Genomic DNA, 20,780 nt, shown 5'->3' with positions numbered 1-20,780 from the left:
GGGATGAGGGCTCCTGGGGAACAGAGAGCAGGAGCTGCAGGGCTGCTTTTGCTCTCTCAAACCTGCAAAGTGTGTTGAGAATGGCCAAAATATCCCTCTATGGATCCTGCCTCTGGAAATACAAAACTTTCCTCTGCCACAGAGATGGAGAAATGGAAGTTTGCAGATTGGGTTTTCACTTTATCTAGAGTCAGTCACTAGAGAGAAGCCAGGCCCTAAAGTTTTAGGCCACCTCAAGCTTTGAAACATTTGGATTAGCCATATATTGAGTTTTTGGCATGTGTTTCCATGGATCCTCATGTGCAAATCCCCATGCACGAGGGTGCAGTCTCTGCTCCAAGGAGTAGGGATGCTGAGGGGTGATCTTGGAGCTCCAGCAGCCCCCAGGTTCTCTCACAAGTGAGACTCTCAAGCTTGGGAGCGGGTGAATAATTTAACATCCGCACTTAAGTCTTTATAGCTGGTTTTAATGGGGGGTAATAGCACTGCTAATAACAAAATCCATCGAAGACACCCTGTGCAAGTCCATAACATTAATTTAATGGCAGAAGGTAATTGGCATGCAGCTGGAGCTGTCCTTTTGGATTAACCCTGTGGATTTCCAGGCAGACACCTTTCCTTGAAGCAATGGCCTTGGCAACGTGTGTGGAGTGAAACACAGATGTGGTTTGTGTTAAACAAGTGCAAACCTGGGTGGAAATGGGGCAAACAGCCACCAATCCACTTTCCTGGTTTGTGTTTGCACCAGAGAGGTGAGATGAGGGGCAGTGACAGCACTGAAAACATCAGCAGTTAGTGGGTGGTGTGAACTTCATGCATTTGTGCAGCCCAGGTGTGTGCACCCACAAATTTCACTGAGCTGTCACTTATTTGTAGTACCTGAATTTTTAAGATTCAACTCTCAGCACTTCTAGTCAGGCATTTTAAAGCCAGATGCAAAAAAAAAACCCTCCTTAATCTGCTGGAACAACTGCTTGGGGGGTGGCCCTATCCTGTAGGTGAGGTACCAGCAGCTCAGAGGCACCACAAGTGTGCATCATTCTCAGGAGAGGCAAAAAACATGGGCTGTGCACGGCTTCTCTACAAGGACAGCCCTGCCTGAGGTGTCCCACAGCCCTTGGACAGGAGGGTTTGAAGGGCTGGGGGGTTTGGCCCAGGGAAGGTTGTGCTGGACCTGCTATGTGGGTGGAAAGACAGAGAATTTCAGCAGGGGGATGGAGTTTTCATCCATCATCCTCCCTCCTCTTACAGCTTCCGTGCAGCTCTCCAGCCTGTTTGAGCAATCCTCCAGAGTTAATGCTCTCAGGCACGTGGTAGGGCTCTTGGGAATGTCCTGTACAGGACCAGGAGTTGGACATGATGATCCTCATGGATCCCTTCCAGCTCAGGAAATTCTCTATGATCCCATGAGCCATGCCAGGGCTCAAGCGTGATTTTCTGCCAGTTGCTGCTCCCACAGCCCAGAGCTGTCCCCACCCTGCCGGCCCGGCTGTGTGTGCTCACCCTGTCCCCGTGTGTTGCTGTTTCCCCAGGTGCACGAGGAAGGAGCGGTGCGAGCGCTCCAGCGAGCCGCGTAGATTCGCCTCCGAGATGAAGCAGTGCGTCCGCCTCACCGTGCACCCCAACAACATCTCCGTGTCCCAGTACAACGTTCTGGTGAGCAATGGCAAACCCCTGACCCTCTCTCCCCTCGGGTTTAACCTGCCCCTGCAGCCTGGCAGACCCAGGGATTCAGCAGCAGAGGGAAGGACTGGCAGCAAGAGGTTCTCCAGACTCCATTTAATTGCCCGGCAACTCCTCTGGTGCAGGGAGAGATTTGCCACGGGAGGATGTTTTGGCATTGATTGTTCTCTATTTAGAAGCCTAGAAATGGACTAGGAAGAGTCTTCCCTGTTGTCTGTGAGGGCAGGTCTGAAGGGACTCTGTGTCCTGCAAGTGTTGTGTGCTGCCCTGGGAGCGGAATTCATTAATAACTGTGGGCAAGGGACATTTTCATGGTTAGAAATCACATTCTAGAGGAAAGTTGAGTGAAGGATAATATGAGTTCTTTCAGTGAGCTCCAAGTTCCCATCATTTTGGGTGGAAACATCCCCTTCTAAGCCCCCAGGAACTCCATCCTGCTCCAGCACTAGGTATTCAGAGCAGGGAGGCAGGAGGCTGTGCAGAGGAACCCAAGGCTCCCTGGGCTCCTGCTGTCTCCTGTGACTTTCCAGAGCACAAGGTTTAATCTTTCTGGCCTTGAGCTACTCAGTCAGTGGCCAAGAAAACCACACAGTGAATGCTGGCAGAGCAGCAGATGATCCTGGGCTTGAGGCAGGAAATCTCTGCTGAAGATCTGACCAGTTTGTGGTTTCTCTCTTGGCTCATGGCAGCAGCACCAGATGTGGTGAGATCCCAACATGCTCCAAGAAGGAGACAAAACCCCATTTCTCTCAGACTACCAGTGCTCTGTCTTTTTGACCACGTTAATTTGGGCTGCAATTAAGTTGGTAACTCAAGCCCGAAAAACTCCATCTCTAGACAAGTTGGTCATTAGCCCCACACCCTGAAAGGCCTAAATGGAATTGCTCAGGGTGCAGCTGCCAGACACCTTCCAGGTGACAGGTTTGGATTTCTCCAGGCCTGAGGAAATCAGCCTTTCAAAGCCTGCATGTCCAATCATTGCTGCTTTGTTTCAGCCTCTTAACTTTGCTGCGACTTTACTTTCCCCAGGCTTCAAACAAAACTGATCTGAGACATCTTAAGTTCTTTGTTCTTCTGGGAGTTCAAGGTTTCTTTTCCGTATTCTCTCAGTAGCTGTTGAGTTCTTTCATGTTGGAATAAATCCTGGGGGACTGTCTGGCTCGGGGCGATGGGAAATGATGACAGAATAAGAGACCTTTACCTCTGGGTTACTCCCGGGGTGAGGCAGCCCAGAGCTGCTGGGATAAGAAGTTGCCATCATCTGTTACTCAACAATCTGCATGGGCATTTTGATGGAGTTCTCAGCCCAGTCCCAGCAAAACTGGTGACCCAGCTCATCCCATCACCAGGGGCAAACCAGGAGGGGAACAAACAGAGGGTTGATGGTGTCCTCAGCACATCTGTAATTTAGAATGCTGGAATCTTGAGTTCTAGCAAAGCATCAGTGACAGTCAGCTCTTGCCCATGGAGGCAGAGCAGGTGTTTTTGTGGTCAGCCACACTTTTAAAATTTTGGGCATTAACAGGATCTTGGAGAATCTTACCTGAGTGTGTTTCAGCCCAGGGATGCTGCTCTGGGCTCTCTGAGAAGAGCTGCTTGCTGGGGAGGGCTCCATGATTTCCATGTTGTCCCAGGAGTGTGGGATGTAGGACTTCTTGTCTGCTTGGGGTGTGCACTGGCTCCTGGAGTTTGTGGCCAAGCACTGGTCTGCCCACCAGTGTCATCTTCTGCATGGCACAGCTTCCTCCTGCATTATCATGCCAGGGGGAGATTTGTTAAGGAGGACAGATTCCCCTTCTCCATTGCCAGCAGGGAGAATGGATTCAGCCTCAGTGCTAAATCCATCCAGATAACTAAAGCTTTTTCCATTTTCCCATCTGAGACAAAAAAAATCACCTTTCCCACTGCCATTCCTACGGCCCAAAAACAACCCTACTCTCACAAAGGCTTAATGGCATCCAGGGCTAAGGCCTGTCTGCTCAGCCTTTCTCCCTGCTGCTCCTCAGTGTGGAGAAACAGCTCCAGCCTTTCCCTGAGTGAGGAAAACACAATGTGTGGGAGCACTGAGAACAGTGTCACCTTCTCATCCTGTCCTGCTTTATCACCTGGACCGACCTCTGCTCTTTGTGCTGGTAGAAACAACACCTCAGCATGCACTTGTGTCTCCTTTCAGTGGCTGTCACTTCAGAGAAGGCCTCAGCCAGCTTGGGGAGGAGGAAAGTGTGGCGAGCATCTGCATTTGTGTCTGTGCTGTGTGGTTGGCTCCAGTGTTTGGGCACAAACCCACTAAATTTACACCAGTTTCCAGGTGCTAGGAGTCCCCTGGGGTGCCTCTCTGTGTTCAGGCATGACTTTTGAGCAGGACCCTCAGTGATGGAGAGCTCTGGGGCAGGACCTCTGTCGGTCTGGGAAATTGGCAGTGTGAATGTGCTCCTCCAAAGCATGGATGTGGTGGAAACCAGCCCTGAGATTCCTTCTCCCATGACCATGAGCAAAGCCAGAGGGTGTTGTGAACTATAAAAACATGGGCAAATCCTCCTTCATGGCTTTTCTTTTTTTTTTTCCATATGGAACCCCAGGACAGCACGAGGAGCCGACCGGCTCTTCGGTGGGATGGGCAGGAGAGGTTTCTGTGCCTGTAGAGCTTTTTTTGTGGTGGACTGAAGGCTGTAACTAGACTCTCCTCACACAGGAACTTGGGGGCAGAGTGCTCCCCCCTGCTGGTGCTGGCAGAGCAGCCCGTAGAGAGTTAGACTGGAGCGCTCCAGTTTCTCTGGAGTCTGCAGAGTGCCTCTTGTGAGTAGCAGTCACCTTCCTCAGAAACCCCGGGGGCCGCCACAGCCCCGGGACCCACTTTGGGCTGGCTCCAAAGACTCCCCCTGCCTTAACCTGACACCTGCATGACAGACAGCGAGCACTCCCCTCCTGCCCTGCACCGGCCCAGCCAGCACTGGGGACGCCGTGCAGGTGTCCCTGCACAGCCACAGCCACCCGTGCCAGCATCAGCATCTCCTCCCCTCCTCACTCGCCCCTCTCCCGAGCCGCTGCTTTCTGCTGAAGGAGGATGCTCTCTCTTAGCAAGAGGCTCTTTGTCCGACCTCTCCAGTGTAATTCTCATTCCTGCCGGCCCAGCTCTGTTGTTTGGCTGAGTGTTTCTCTCTTCTTCTCTCTTTTCCTGCCTTCTCCCCCTCCGTCTTTGCCTGCAGCTGGTCTTGGAGACCTACAACGTCCCCGAGCTCTCAGCAGGGGTCAACTGCACCTTCGAGGACCTCTCGGAGATGGATGGGTTGGTGGTGGGCAGCCAGATCCAGTGCATCTCTCCAGCTGCCAAGGAGGTGCCCCAGATCATCACGGAGAATGGTGAGTGTCCCACAGCTCCTCCACCTGCACCTCTCCCACCTTCACCCCACACGCTGCCCCTCTCCTGCATCCTCACAAAGCAGGATTTGGCTCCTGAGAGCCTGAGGAGAGGGCGTGGAAAGCCCTGGGAGGGCAGGAGGGTTGCTGGAGCTGCACAGCAGCACATCATGGCACGAGTTGTGTGAATGTGAGAGTGTTCCAGGAGTGCAAGCCTTGAGCTGCAGCACCTGCGCTGAGGCACTGGTCTGTGTGACACAAGGTGTTTGCAGGCTGCCACCGAGTGGCAGTTGCACGGATCCAGCAAAAGACAAGACAAGGATGTGAGATATTCCCTCTCCTTTTGGCCAGGCTGGTGTTACACACCAAGGATACGGGCTCCGAACACATCCCATCCTGTGTAACAGACAGAAATTCCTGCAGAGCTGGGCAATCCTGTCTGTAATTTCACCCTATTCCTCGCAGATTTGAGTCTGTGTGCTCAGCTTCCTGTCTCAATTCCTTTACTGCCTTCAGCTGTTCCAGGTTTGCTTCTGGCTCCTTCTCCTGAAGTGATCCAGCACAGAAAAATACCTTGTCTCCAAGGGTGCTTCCCCTATCCACAACTTCCTGCACTTTTTTCTTTCCCTTTTCTAACAAACTTTGCAGGTAATTTCAAGAACTGCTGTGGCTCTTTACAGAGACTTGACCCTGCTATCACCCCCATGAGACACAGAGAGGATGCTGCCAATTTTTGTCCTTGGCTTCCTGCGAAAATTTACCGTAAAATTTGCCTCTGGGGATCCTCAGGCTGCAGAAAATGAGGTGACATGAACTGTCACCATCCCCTCTGCTTTCCTTGAGCTGCACACAGCTGCTGTGCTCTCCACTGCAGTCCCCAAAACAAGCTCCCAGAACGTTGTCACCACTTCCAAGTCCCACTGAGTTATCAGTCATGTTTGCTTACCAAGACGGGTACCAGAAATCCTTTCCTTGGTATAGACTTCTGTCCCAGGCCAGGCTATCATTATCCTGCAGGCAAAACCAGCACTGAAAGGTGGAGACAGCACAAGAGGGAGAGATTTATCTGCTTTAGAGCACCTGCAGCTTGTATCAGCTTCAGAGCTGCTGCTCTGCGCCTCTGTGAGGACCAAGTCCTTCCTGCAGTGCCAGAGGCTGGGTTTGAACCAAAGGATGTGTGACTATCACACCTGGGGCCATCCACTCCTCACATCCTGGGTTGAAATACGGGCAGGGTAATGGCAAAGGCATTAAATATGGCAGAGCCGGTGGGCAGCAGAGCTGAGCTCTGGCAGCAGGATGTGTTCAGTGAAGTGTGTGGGGTTTGTGTGCCCCAAGGTGGGTGAGGGAGCACGAGGTGCTCAGTGTGACCCATCGTCAGGTTTGCTTTGGCCTCATTGACTAATGAATCTTTCAGGTGAGGAGAGAAATAATAGAATTATAGGATGGTTTAGTTTGGAAAACCTGGAAGATCATCTCATTCCAACCCCCTGATGTGCATAGAGACACCTCCCACTATCCCAGGGTGCTCCAAGTCCATCCAGGCTGGCCTTGGACACTTCCAGCGATCCAGGGGCAGCCACAGCTTCTCTGGGCACCCTGTGCCAGGGCCTCACCACCCTCCCAGGGAAGAATTTCCTCTTAATATCCCATCGAAATCTGCCTTCTTTCAGGTCAAGGCCATCCCCCCTTTTCCTATCACTCTGTGCCCTTTTACAAATAGCAGGGAAAGGGCCACCCAGGTAAATCTGTAATTAAAACTGGGTCACTTCCCCACCAAATTACTGCAATTGCTGCACCCACTGATTGCCCTCTCTGAACTGTGGGAAGAAGCAGCAGCTGACTGTCCACAGTGGGGAAGGGGATGAGAAAATGGTGTGGAGGAGCTGAGGTGAAAAGGGGTCTGCTACACAAATGGGTGGATCCCTCTGGAAGTGCAGTGGATTTCACATCTCTCACACTGAGATGGGTTCTTTCAGCCCCAGGCTGAGGGGAATGGAGCTTGGGGTGAGTGGGGTGAGTGAACATGGAAGGAATATCCACATGCCCTTTTTTTCTGGGAATGCTGAGTGAACTAGCAGTATAGAACAACTTCAAGGACAAAATTATATTTTAATGGCCTCCAAATTCCAGACATCTGCACTGATTCTTTGAGCTTAGCTTTCCTACCTGATGAATTCAGTCACCACAGTTTTGAGATCAGACCTCCTGTCATCCTCCAGTCCAGACTCTGCTCCCAGGCACAATAATTCCAGTGATAAAGACATACTCCATAAGAGTTGGAGCTGTGCCTGTGGGAGAACTGGGCTCTAGAAGGATTTTATAACACTTTTTGCATCTACTGGGGGCAGCCCAGCCAAGGTGCTGTGGGACAGCTCCAGGTTCAGGCTGGTGGCCTGGCCAACAGGGCTTAGCTGGGCTAACAAAGCAGTCACACCCTGATGTGCCTATTTTTCCTCTCAGGTGACCATCACATTGTCCAGCTTCAGCTCAAGTCCAAGGAAACGGGGATGACCTTTGCCAGCACCAGCTTCGTCTTCTACAACTGCAGCGTCCACAACTCGTATGTTCATTTCCTTTGGTGCCCATTTCTCATGTGTCCCTCAGAAAGATGTTAAAGTGTGCAGCTGACCAGGGGCTAGGGTCATTTGTGTGCTGGCCAGAATCGTGGGTCCCTCCTGAGATGACTCAGGATGTGGGGACCACTTTTCTGCAGGCAGAGCATCACGTTGGGAGCAATTTGCCATATAATTGAGTCAAAACAGGGTTGTGCCCTCAGCACATCTTCCCTTATCTTCCTGTTACTCATTCTTTTGTGGATTTTTGGCTCCTCATATGCACCTCCAACCATCATCCATGCTGCCAATCCCACCAACTAGCCTGCCCCAGGTGGTTAACATAGACTTTGACCCTCCAACCTGGAAAAAATAAAGCCTTTGGTTCCTGCAGGATATGCACTGAGCCCAGCTGAGTCCCTCCAGACCATGTGAGTGCCTTCCCTGTCTCACAGCCCATTTCCCTGGGGTTCAGCTGCCACCCAGGAGCTGCCCCAGTGGAGCAAACCCCTGCAGGAAGATGCCCTTGCAGCAAGTTAAACCACCCCTGAGCGAGGCTGAGCGGCTCTGTCCCCACCACTGAGCCGTCAGAAGTGCCAAAAGCAGATAATTACTGCGGCTCAGCAATTCACAAGGAAAGGCAAATCCTATTTCCATGTTCCTGCTGCTTTGACAAACAGTGTCAGAAAGCAAGTGTTGGGAGTGGGGGGGGGAGAGCAGGAGAGATGGTGCTGTTAAATATTTATGGCATGTTTTGGTTTCTTACTTGACAAACTATAATGCGCTATCCATTTTTAATTCGATGTATCAGAGCGAGCACTTGTTACCAATTTGAAGAATAAGTTGCTGTGCCAGAGCTGAGAGTGGATTGGGGTTGAGCAAGATTTCACAGAGACAGGGGAGAGGGGGTGTGTCTGCCTTTTGGGCTCACACAGGAGCTTTGGAGCTTTTCTCTCCTGTCCATTAAAAGCCCAGTGGTGTATAAGGACCAGGAGAATTTACTCTCCTGAAGTCTCCTCAAGGTACCCTCCAGGTACAGCAGCTGCATAGAATCATAAAATTGTTAAGGTTGGAAAAGCCTTCTAAGATCACCAAGTCCAAGTCAACCAGCACCACCACCATGGTCACTGTTAAACCTTATTCCCAAAGTGCTTTTTAACACTTCCAGGGACGGTGACTCCACCGCTGCCCTGGGAAGCCTGTTTCACTGCTTTACAACCCTTTCCATGAAAAAGAGTTCCTAATATCCAATCTAAACTTCCTCCTGCACAGCTTGAGGCATTTTCCTCACATTTTGGCACTTGTTACCTGAGACAAGAGCCTGACCCTCCCGGCTGTCCCCTCCTGTCAGGAACTTGTGCAGAGCCACAAGGTCTCCCCTGAGTGTCATTTTCTCCAGGCTGAGCCCTTTTCCCAGCTCCCTCAGCCTCTCCTGGGGCTCCAAACCCTTCCCCAGCTCCATTCCCTGGACACCCTTCAGCCCTTCCAGGCCTTTGCCCTGAAGACCTCCAGAATGTGAACGACCAGGGTTGTGCAGAGAGCTGGGCTTGGTTGCTGCTGAGCAGACATCATATTAAATGTAAAGGGAAGTGTGATGTAGGTCCAAGTCAGCGCTGTAACACAGCCAGGAGAGGTGTTTGCAGCTCTGACTCTGCACAGCCCCTGGGACACAGGAGAGCAAAACCTTGTGAGATGGAGGGAAGGGCTCTTTCCTGCACCCAGAGTAGGTGATGCCCTAAATATGCCCTCTGCTTCCCAGGTACTTGCTCCAGTAGTCCTTATTTATCTTCTGAAATGGAGAATCTGAGGTAATATATTTGCAGGAACTTCATCACCCTGATCAGAACTCGCACCAATAAACCTGTGGGACACAGAGGGAGAAAACTCCCTGCTTCATCTTTGGTTTTCTGGCTTTGGTACATCCCAGTTTGTCTCTGGGCTGTGTCATGTGTGGGAGAATTAACCAGATGGGATTGTTAGTGCCCAGAGCAGCTGAAACAGAATAAATATTTATTATTCCTCTAGTTGCAGTGATATGAATGCAATCTAAATTATTTAATCGTATGAGACATTTGAGATGCCAGTAACAATCACCTCAGGCCAGATCAAATCCAGCACCATCCTGCTGGTGTTGGGTCAGTGCAAAGCCCACGTCCTCCTGCAAAAGCAATGTTTTCCAGGCTGTATTTCCCTCTGGGAAAGGCTGTCAGTGATGCCTTGGACTGGCTACCTAGAACAGAGGTTAGACAGAGTTAGAGAATACAGTAATCATTTAAAGGCCTTCAACAGCTACACCCTGGACAGTGCAGGAGCCTGGCAGAGGCTGCACCCAAGATGGACAATGGTCATGAGTTTTTGGGACAGATGTAAGTTTGATCTATTTGCAATCAGGGGTTAATTGTCCAATTACACCTCCAGGTAATGAGGTCACATTCCCCCAGTTTGCTCCTCCCCAGTTCACTCCTGTTTACACCTTTCAGGCCTGAGGCTGTGAGGTGCCCTTAGCTCTCAGGCCTGGAAGGATTGTTTTGTCTGACCAAACTGTGCAGAGAGCTCCTAAACCCTCTACATGGAGTTCAGAGTTACACACTAATGCAGGGCAGGATCCGAAAAATATAAAACCTTAAAACTTATGGGACCAGCTGGCCAAGTGATTGCTGTGTGCCTCTGTTGCAGGTGCCTGTCTTGTGTGGAGAGCCCTTACCGCTGCCACTGGTGCAAGTACCGCCACGTCTGCACCCACGACCCCAGCTCCTGCTCCTTCCAGGAGGGACGAGTCAAGATGCCCGAGGTAGGCAGGGGAACATAAGGGGTCAAGGTTTTGGGGTGTCTCCATTGAAGACTGTGGCCATGGGTGGTTGTGACACTGTGCAGGATGGAGAAAAGCTGCTGCCTCCTCCAAGTGTCTCCTTCAGAAACCACTCAGACTCAGAGCAGGCTGCAGGAACAGCCATTTCCAGTCCATTTGTAGGACATGAAAGAAAGATGAGAGACTCCAAGTATTTCGGAAGGCAAAGAGCATAGAAGAAAGGCTTTTACTGTCTAATTCTTACTACCATTTATAAGTGTAACCAATAAAATCTAGAATTGCCAATGCATCAGGCAATATAGCTAATTTATTAATTTGTTCAATAAAAGAGTGAGCAGGTGCGCGGGGGTCACTGCCCCAAGCAACGCACAAATTCAGCTCTCGAGCGATGGTCTTCTTATAGCATTCTTGGCACTTCACTTCCCCGAGTTTTTAGTGATTTGCTGCTTGCCTTTCTTCATAATCAGCAGTTGCAGTTTTTGAAGGTTTGCTGGGGAGGTGGCCCGAGATGGTCTTCTGATGTCTTTCCAGCCCCCTACCATTCTTCCTTTAAAATATCTTTTTCCACTAGCGTTATTTTTCGTTATATATTTTTCGTTATATATATATAGTTATAACTATATATATATAAATATATATAGTTATGTATATTTTTAGTTATATAGTTTGCTTAACAAGCATTTATATTTTTGTTAGTCAGGATACATTTTTCAAGCCTCCTTTCAGTCATTAGACAACCCAAAGCAAGCAGGGCCCAACACCTGTCTACATGAGTCCCCTCTCTGAGTTACAAAACCTCAAAATCAGCATGTTTCAAAATATCCCTGTAAAGCCTGTCAATTTATGTTAGTCCCTCCCTCCTGCACACCACAGGGATTGTGTGGCATGGTCTGGGAGGGATGGGACACACTGGTCGTGCATCTCCTCCAGGAGAGAAGGTTACCTACCCTGGGCTGCTGAGGCCTGGGGAAGATACAGGGCTTTGCCCATGGGGTCAGTAGATCCCAGCTGTGTTTGGAACACCTTTGGGGCTTTGTGGGTTTGGTGCCTAATGGCAAATGCATCCAACTTCCCCCAGATTGCCACTGATTGAGCTGAACTGGAGCTTGGGTCGTAATACAGAGCTGCAAAAGCTGCCTGGCTGATGTTGTAACCAAGGAGCCCTTGCAGGCAAGGAGAATGCAAATAGGAAACCACTTAATTCCTTCCTGGTCCCACATGTAGTGTCTTCATACTCCTGTGACATGGTCATTCCCTCCCACGCCTTCTGTAAATGCTGGTTGAGCTGTCACATTTGTGCTGGTTGAGATGTCTCATATCAGATGTCCTGACCTGCAATGGCACTGGGAGAAACCATAAATACTCATGAGTTCTCTATCTACTGGGATTCAGGATTTCCTGTAACGCTACTGCAAAATGTGCTGAGGAGCTGTTGGGTTTGATGCCCTGAGTGGTGATGTGGGGGGAAAGGGTTATTCCAAAGCCTTGTCACACTTTGGCCAGCCCTGCTGGACACAGGTTTCTGTCCGTTCCACTCTAGGCACTGTAGGAACCTCATTTTCTTGCTGAGTGGGATCCCCTGGGACACTTCATCGCAGTTTTCCACTGTGCAATGTCACCACCACCACCCCTGCCCTCCTCTGGTGTGCCTCATGTACCAAGCACAGGGCTCACCTTCCCAGCTCCCATCTCTTCTCTCCTCCAGTCCCCAAAGGGAGATGCCTACAAACCTCAGTGGATCTCCTGATCCATCATGAGAATTATCCCAGTTTCTTAGGGATGAGATGGCACAGCTCTTTACTTTATCCTCTCCAAGGTGCTGCTCTGCAGAGCTGGAGAGGAGGCAGGAATTCATCAAACTCTGCCTGTTTTTAGCTTTATCACCTCTCTTCTACCTCTTTTTCTGAAAGGTGTCCTCTCCAGGAGACAGCTCCATTCTGGGGGACTGTTTTTTGTCAGTGCACTTTGCTTTTCCTCTCTTCTACTCCCTTCAACAGAGAATTTCCTGCCAAGCTTTGTGTGCTCCCTTTCTGATCTTGTAAAAGTGAGATTTTCATGGCAGCAGGAAGAGACACAAACCTGACCTTGGAAAACCACAACTGATCTATAAGGCAATGACAGCATTATGCAACACATGGATGTTGCATTGGTCATTGCTAAGGGGGGTTCAGCATTTTTTTTCCTTCTCTGGGCACAAATGAGATCTCATTCCCCTGGCATACAACATTTGGAATAATCTGCTCTGCTCAGGGGCTGATTTTGCTGTCTGCTCCACAGAGGAAGGACTGGAATGACAAAATCTGCAAGGATAAAGGCCCTGCAGCCCCCCAAACCTTCAGAGCTTGCTTTGTGCCTGGCAGTGTGAGAAATGCCCTGCAGCTTCAGGGTCCTTCTCATTTGCTCTGTGTGTTTGTGGCTCTCAAGGGCTGGGGAAGGATGGCGTCACAAGTGCACTCTGACAAACAGATTCACAATCACTCTGTGGCCAGAAAAGATTTTTTTTTTGTCAAATGGAACTTTGAACAAATGTTTATCTCCCATGATTCTCTTGAAAAGCCAAATTCTCAGTGGCCCACTGCTCTCACCAAAACTTGCAAACTGCTTGTTTGTTCCTGCCACCTGTAATTCTATCATTTTCTGTCCTGCACACTTACCTGTTTGTGGAGTGGGTTCTCTGAACATCAGAAAACTTTCAGTACCTTGAAGAAGCCCAGCCTGGTTCCTCTTTGCCAACGGAGACCTTCACCTGATTCCTGGTGATGCAACAGGACCACATGATTGACAAGACCCAGGTCTGTTCCATCCTCAGTAGAGCTCAAAGTGCACCCTCACCTTGAGTGGCTCTATTTTCACTGGCTTCTCAAATCCATTCCCCTTTCAATCCTTTTCTCTGCCAGCATTTGGGGCCTTGGAGGAGAGGGAAGGCTTTGCCACCACCCAGGCATGAGTGCCTGCTGAGCTGGTAAACCTTGAGGAGGTGCTGGTGGGAAGCATGGTGTGGTTGGACCATCCCATTTGCTGTCCCTCCATGAGCTTGTTGAGCAGATTAAGTCAGGCATCTTCCCAAAACAAATATTGATGTTAGTCTGTCTCATGGACCCGTGCCAGAAACTCCTTCCCTCTGGAGTCATCAGTGCTGGCATGCCAAGCCTTCACCCTCCCCCTCACTGTGGCCTTCACCTTCTTTTGCTACCCCACCCTCAGGTGATTTTCTTCCTCTGATTCCCAGTACAACATCTTCCCATCCCATGGGAAGAGGCTTCCCGCTCTCCAGATGGCCTGGGGGGCACATGGGCTCACTGGGCTGGCACCCCTCACTCCTGGGCCAGTCTGGAGTGCTCTGAAGGGAGCCTTGTGCCCTTGTGTCCTCCTGACTCCATCATTTCCTTAGGATGCCTCACAAGTTCTGCGCTCCCACAGACACACTCAGCCTATCATTTAGGACTCATTCATGTTCTCTGAGAGGATCTTGGGGTTTTTCGCTTGTATTTCCTTGTGGTGTGAGTTGCTGATTAGTGCAGGATGCTGGATGGGTGTGAGACTGATCCAGAGGAACAGCAGAAAGGCTTTGGCTGTGACCCTCATTGCCCAGAAAATGCTGTTACCTGACCCTGTTTTACATCATGACACAGACTTCGAGCTTCAGAAGGCTGAAAATGACTCTTAGTTTTGGGACGTGTCTCCCTCATATACTGTTTTACACAGACCAGTTTGATTGGTGACACAAAGGCAAACCTCTTTAGTCACATTGGTCAGACCAGAGGGACATCAAGAAGAAAAGGAAAAATAATGAATAATATAGTACAGTTTACAGAAACATGTCTCTTGTTTACAGAAAATTCTTTGGGAAAAGAATTCCAGAAAACCAAAACACCTCAGGCACGAAAACAGGGTTACAGTTACCTGCCACCCAAGGGCAGCCTTTGAATTGCCTCATGGATGGCTGGGATCAGCCAGCCCCAGGCTGGGAATGGCCAAACCACCAGAGATGGAGAAAGGACAGAAAATGCCTGTTCCCTCACCACCAGCACTGAGATAAGACTTTCTTACCTGCCACTTGTCAGGTGAATCAGTTCTGTCTGTAACAGATGTGAATCAGTTCTGTCTGTAACAGATGTGGATCAGCCACTCTGGAGCCTTGGGAAAGCCCATGTTTGCTCCAGTGAAGAGCTCCAGCTTAGTCATAAAGCAAGACTATTTATGATTATGGCACTGATCTTAATCACAGAGGGTTCATGATGTCCCCAGATGATTTGTAGAAGAAATACTTCACCTTGGCGTGTAATTTCCCTTTACAGCAGGTTTTTGAAAGCCAGGCCCACTTGCTTGAAATATACTGAGTGACTTCTTGTTTTAGAAAGGCAAACTGATATTATTGTTACTGAGGCAGGAAAAGAAAGCATGAGGGAAAAAAGGACATTTTAATACTGGAGTGGATTGTTGTTGCTGCTCTTGTTGTTTTTCCCAAAGAGCTGATGGTAAAAGTGGAGAGAATTAGTCTTAGAGATAAAAGGAGTGAACTTTTTGGGGTTTCTCTTTCTTATCCTGTCTCTGCTTTTGACATTTGCTGCTGACCAGAGTTAGAGTGCAGGCTCAGAATCTGAGCACAAATCATGACATTGCAGATTCGCACTCTGGAATCAACCCTTACCTGGCACAATCCCCAAGCAGGAGAGCTCAGCCACTTCCTTCTTTAAATGGGCAAGACAGTCAACAAGAACTTGGGGGAAACTGAGGCAAGAGGTTTAAAACAATGGATCTGAGGTTCTCCAGTGTGATAGGGGCTGTAGAAACAACACCTGTCTCCTGATATCAATTACCCAGTGCTGATTGCCTCATCTGCCTTGTCTCCATTCACATCTGCTCATATCCAGAGAGTAATTTTCATGTCAGTGTTTCTGTATGAGGATGGGATGCTGGGATAGCCTGCTTGAGTTGCTGGGATAAAGGAACAAATCTTTTATTTGTGCCTTTTACTCTAAGAAGAACATTATCTTGTTCCAGGCCTTGCAAGGATTTTAGCTTTGTGCAGGGGAAAAAGAAGGGAGGAAAATGACACAAGCCAAAAGCAAGGCAAGATAACAAATCTGTTATTCACCAGGTTTAACAGATACATAATCATTTAATTACCTTGAAGGAGGTTTTCATCTCTCCCTGCTCAGCCGACATGTGCGTGCGTGTGTTTTCCTTCCTCCCCCAAACAAGCCTTTCATTAAAAGGGTTTTCATCTGCTGCCTAAAAAGGGGAGAGAAGAAAAGACCTCGCACTGAGGTGTTTTATGTCGAGTTGTACGTGCTAATGACAGCAAAGCCCACATAAAAGGAACAACTGCTTCAAATATTCATTTGTCAGGAGCGATGGGGAGCCCTGTGAGCCATGAGCAGCTGCTGAGGAGCAGAGCACGGATTTGCTCCTGCCTTGTGCCAAACCAAGAGCTGTCCTGGTGGCCCCCATCAGCAGTGCACTGGTTTATCTCTGCCTGGCTGCTGGTCCTTCTTGGGAAGGGGTTTGCTGGGAAACGGGGTGGAAGGAAGTGGGGGAAAGAAGGTGGAGGGTGATGATGCCTTAACTGACAGACATCTAAGAGACATTTGGATAATGTTATTTATAACAGCTTTACATTTTTCTTAGTCCTGAAGTGGTCAGGAAATTGGGCAGGATGGTGGTTGTAGGTCCCTTTTAACTGAAAATACAATAATTTATTCTATTCTGCTCTACTAGGTCCCTTTGACCTGAAAACCTATTCTGTTCTATTCTATTCTATTCTATTCTATTCTATTCTATTCTATTCTATTCTATTCTATTCTATTCTATTCTATTCTATTCTGTTCCATTCCATTCCGTTTCGTTCCATTCCACTCCACTCCACTCCATTCCATTCCCACCCCTCCTATTCTAATTTGTTTGTTTAATGTCCATGTCTCCTCATCATGGACTTTGTAGTAAACTCAGCCTTCCCCATCCTGCTGCTCCCACTCAAACTCAGAGAGGACTTTGCCCCAAGGTCTCCAAAACCCAGACAAGTTTCCAGGCCCTCCAAATATCCTGTTTTGTCCTCTTTTCACGGTGCACCAGGAAGTCACAGCACCCACCTGCTCCCAAAATGCACCCCAGTGAACTGGGTGGCTGCACTGGGGAGGGGACAGAGGACCTGCTGGGGTGAGCATGGCCAACCCCTGGCTCCCTTGCATCAAAAACCCTTTGAGGTGATGCATCTTCAGCTGTTGCTGTGGCAACTGCTCAGTTTCCATCCGTCTCCTCTTTCCAGCTTCACTTAACCCATCTAGAGAGGCGACTGCTGGCAGCCTCAGCACGGGCAGAGGAGAAAACCCACCCCTGCTCAAAATGAATGCTCCTCTCCCTTCTCAAGGGCTGCAGTGAGCTCCAGCAAGGCCAATCCCAGAGCTCCAAACCCTTTCCTGGCTTGTCAATCATCCCTTCATTTATCCTGGCACCTGTCTGTCATTAGGGGAGGGTGTGGGGGAGTTTCTATGGCAACTGCAGGCAGCTTGCTGGGCAAGGCAGGGGCACTGGGGCCATCCCAGGCAGGGAGGATCTGCACACATTCCGTGGCACCTGCAGCACAGGGGGCTGGTGTTTAGCATCTGTTTCACTCTTGGAAGGGTTTCCAAGCATGTGTGATGGAGTTCTGTCTGCTCTGCATCATGTCCAGGGAAGGCAGGGGTGGTGATCCAGGAGGAGGCTGCAGCTGATGGTTTGGATCCAGCTGTGCCTTGGGACTCCTGGTGGTTTGGCATCTCAGGCTGTGGCATTTCAGCCCCCAACCATCGTCACAGCACTTTCCCAGAAAAGCAGATGTGTCCTGTAGTGGGCGCATCCTCTTCAGCGGGGGTGCTTCAGATGGTGATGAGAGGGAATTAAACACAGAAATTGGAGGCTGGACTAAAAGCTCCCCCTTGCTCAGGGAGTCTTGTTAGAGCATGAAAATGCTGCTCAGAGGCAGTGTCAGAGCCACAGGTTTGATTTCAGCAGATGAGAGTTGTGTTTCTAACTCTGAGTTGGCTTGGACACGTTCACCTTTCTGTGCCCCTGACTCCCTCACACCTTCTGATTCGGGTAAGCACTTCCAGTTAATAGGTGCTTGTACCATCCTTAGTTCCTGGAGCTGTGATCTCACAGTGGGGGCTGCTCAGGAGAAGCCTTTGAGCACGTACAAACAAATTAGATAATTTATAATTTGCTGTTGTTTGCCAGTCATGGTGACTTGCACTGAGGCAAAGAAGAAGAAGAGTGTGAAGAGGCTTCTGTTATTTTTGGGTATCTTTTGCCATCTCTGAGCCTTTCTGCCCTGCAGTCATCCAGCTGGCAGGGGAAAAGGCTGGTAACTTGCTCCATTTCTGCAGTGACTTTCATCAGGGTTTCAGAGATTTATTAATTCATAGAGTCATAGACTGGTTTGCGTTGGAAAGGACCATAAAGATGATCTCATTCCAACCCCCTGCCATGTGCAGGGACACCTCCCACTGTCCCAGGTTGCTCCAAACCCTGTCCAACCTGGCCTAGTACACTTTCATGGGATCCAGGGGCAGCCACAGCTTCTCTGGGCACCCTGTGCCTGGGCCTCACCACAGAATAAATAATTTCTTCTTAATATATATCTCATCTATTTAATATCTAATGTATTTCTGATAATTATGGTGATGGATCTTCAGGAAATCTGTCCTGGTGCACAACAGCTCCATCCTTTCTCCCCTTGTTGAGACCTCCAACCAAACCACCACAGAAACTGAGCAATGATGGGAAGAGGCTTTTCTGAGAGCTGTACATCCTACCTTAATGCACATCTTGTTTTCTTAGAGCTCAGCCTCACCTTGTGAGTGACTAATCAAGGACCTGCTCCTTGTGTGATTTCGAGGAGCAACTCAGGGAGCTTGGTTGGAATGAGAGATACAAGAAACATCTGACACTCGGTACTGTGTCCCTGCTGCTTTTCATAACAGTTGGGCTGCTCATCTTTGTCATGCAGGATTATCTATCCCACAGGACAGAGTGATCTCAGAATGCAGCAGGGTAATGTTCATCTGTCCTCGCCAACACAACATCCTTGAAAAAACACCAGGAAGAGCTTATGTTGTTTTGAAAGCCTAGCTCAGTGCAGTGCTGTTGTAATGCCTCAAGTGGCTACAGGGTTTTCTGGATATCTGTCAGGACTGCTGGAATCCCTGTGGCACCCCACAGTCTGAGGGAGGAAGGACAATTGCCCATTCAGACAGTTTAGAGTGATGTCTTGGCTTGGGAGCCAAAAGAATTTGCTTTTCTCCATTGTAGCATCAGCTGCATTCACTGCTTTGGGGCCTGGCCAGGGAGGAACATTCTCAGGATGCTGAGGCTGCAGATAAGAGGTGAGGCTGGAATGTGCATCCTGCCTCACTTGGGGCATCTCCAGGAGCCCACAGCCTCCTTCTCTGCCTGGTCTTTGAGCATGAGTCCGTTTGCTTTGGCTTGGGTGTTATCTCATGCTGCCGTGGATCTCGGGGAGGGGGAGGATGATAAGAGCCATGATATCGTGGTCCTGACCTTCCCACTGTGGAAGCCAAGCTGTGATGACTCCCTGGGCTTCTGTCCTGGTTTCCAAAGGAAGTGGGTTTGCATCAATGTGACCTCTGTGCAACCTCCAGCCCATCTGCTCCTCTCTCTCCTCCATTCACCTCCCAACTCACTGACCACTTTTGCCTTGTTGGGCCAAAATCTGGAGTTCTCAAAGTTCCAGAGAGTCTGGAGTTCTCAGGTTCCCACTGACTCTGTAAAAAGGCACAGCTTTAGAGGACAAATAGACTTTCAGTCCTCTTAGGAAGAAAGTGTTACAGCTTGGGCTCAACCATTGTTAGACCCCAGAAATCCCCATGGGAGAGTGTTGTCATGGAAATGCCTCTCACTTCTCAGGAATTCTTAGTTGGGTCATGTCCCTTATGTGTGCCAAACTCATTTCTTGGCACTGGTTAATAATGAACTTTATTGGGGAGTGACAGGTCAATGTCATTATCATAAAGTCAGAGTGATTTGGGTTGGAAAGGACCTTAAGAATCATCTAACTCCAACCCCTATTCTATGGGCAGGAACATACACTGAAGTTTTTGTGATCTTCTGATAAAACTCCTTATAGAAGGACAGAAGGCTGGCTGGAAAGGGTGCAGATTTGTACAGGCATAATTAGAGAAGGAATTAATTACTGATTTATGAGCTGCCTGTGGTCTGCTCCGTGCTTTCCACAGCTTTCCCCAATCCAGTTTTTCTGTGTGAGTCTTTGGAAGAACTCTCTTACTTAACTAGGGTTTTGCTTCAACAAAAGACAGATTGCCCAAGTAAATACATGGTTTCCTTGTCTCTTGCACACACACCACCTTCCTCAATGCTCATATTCATATTATTTATGATTTCCAAGCTCAGGAAGCATCAGGACTGAGGCTGCTCACATGTCCCCAGTAGCCACTTTCCAGCGAGCAGATGGACCTCATGACAAAACCATTGACTATTTTTGTCACTGGTCCACTCCCCTAATCTGGTGACCAGAAGGCTCCTGCTCTCTGGATCATTACTTCTCCTTCTGAGAGTGTGTCAAAGCAGCAAAGGGCTGAAAGAAAGCTAATGTTGTGTCTCTATTTAAAAAGGATAAATGTGGCGCTTGGATAATTATGGCAGCCTGACCTTGATCCTTGTGAAATAATGGGCCAGCTAAGAAAGACTCTATTAATAAAGAATTAAAGGAGGGTAAAATCATTAATGTTCATCAGCAGTGATGTGTGGACTGGCTTCAGAGGCAGAACAGTCCTGGGTTAGGATCAAGCTCTCGACAGACCTGGGTCATTTCCCAGCGTGGCCTTGGGGGAATCACTTTGCTCCCAATCACCAGGAGTGGGCAGTGAGCCATGGCAGGGGAGGTTGGTTATCTTCATTTAGGTCCTGCTTTTGAGCAGCCACTCTCTGGTGATCAGCATCACTCATCACCACCCAGCCTTTACAATACCGAGGCCACGGAGCCAGGGCAGCTGAGCTGATGATCTCCTGTCCATCAGTGAGGAGGCTCTGGAAGAGGTCTCCAAGAGAAACTCTTGATGTCCCATCCCTGGAAATGTTCATAGCCAAGTTGAAGCAACCTAGTCTAGTGGAAGGTGTCCCTGCCCATGGCAGGGGGTGGAACAAAATCGTCTTTAATGTCCCTTCCAGCCCAGCCTATTTTATGATCTGCTGGTCCACCTCCAGCTGTGGCATCTGTGCCCTGATTTGTGCGAGCTAGAAATGTGCAGCTGCCAGAGTGCACAGAGCTAAAACAGGGCAAAAAAACTTCCCCAGTATTGAATTTATTGAAGAGCCAGATGTATTTAGCTCTGTGAGGGTTCAATACCTCTGAGGGTGTC

At 49.2% G+C, this 20,780-nt stretch overlaps 1 protein-coding gene across 1 annotated transcript in view; it reads left to right on the top strand.

Annotated features, from left to right (window-relative positions):
- Positions 1-1,032: 1,032 nt before the first annotated feature.
- The window catches only part of LOC136361152 (plexin-A4), a 122,515-nt gene continuing 102,767 nt past the window's right edge, over positions 1,033-20,780 (top strand). Inside the window, exons 1-5 of the mRNA XM_066318874.1 lie at positions 1,033-1,103; positions 1,533-1,656; positions 4,890-5,043; positions 7,504-7,603; positions 10,272-10,386. Of these exons, the coding sequence (XP_066174971.1) occupies positions 1,591-1,656; positions 4,890-5,043; positions 7,504-7,603; positions 10,272-10,386 (435 nt within the window). The 5' untranslated portion in view covers positions 1,033-1,103; positions 1,533-1,590. The remainder of the gene's footprint in view (positions 1,104-1,532; positions 1,657-4,889; positions 5,044-7,503; positions 7,604-10,271; positions 10,387-20,780) is intronic.

The sequence above is a fragment of the Sylvia atricapilla genome, chromosome 5 (genome assembly GCF_009819655.1).
Source record: "Sylvia atricapilla isolate bSylAtr1 chromosome 5, bSylAtr1.pri, whole genome shotgun sequence".
In the NCBI taxonomy this organism is placed as follows: Eukaryota; Metazoa; Chordata; class Aves; order Passeriformes; family Sylviidae; genus Sylvia; species Sylvia atricapilla.
This window is presented reverse-complemented; position numbering and strand designations above follow the sequence as displayed.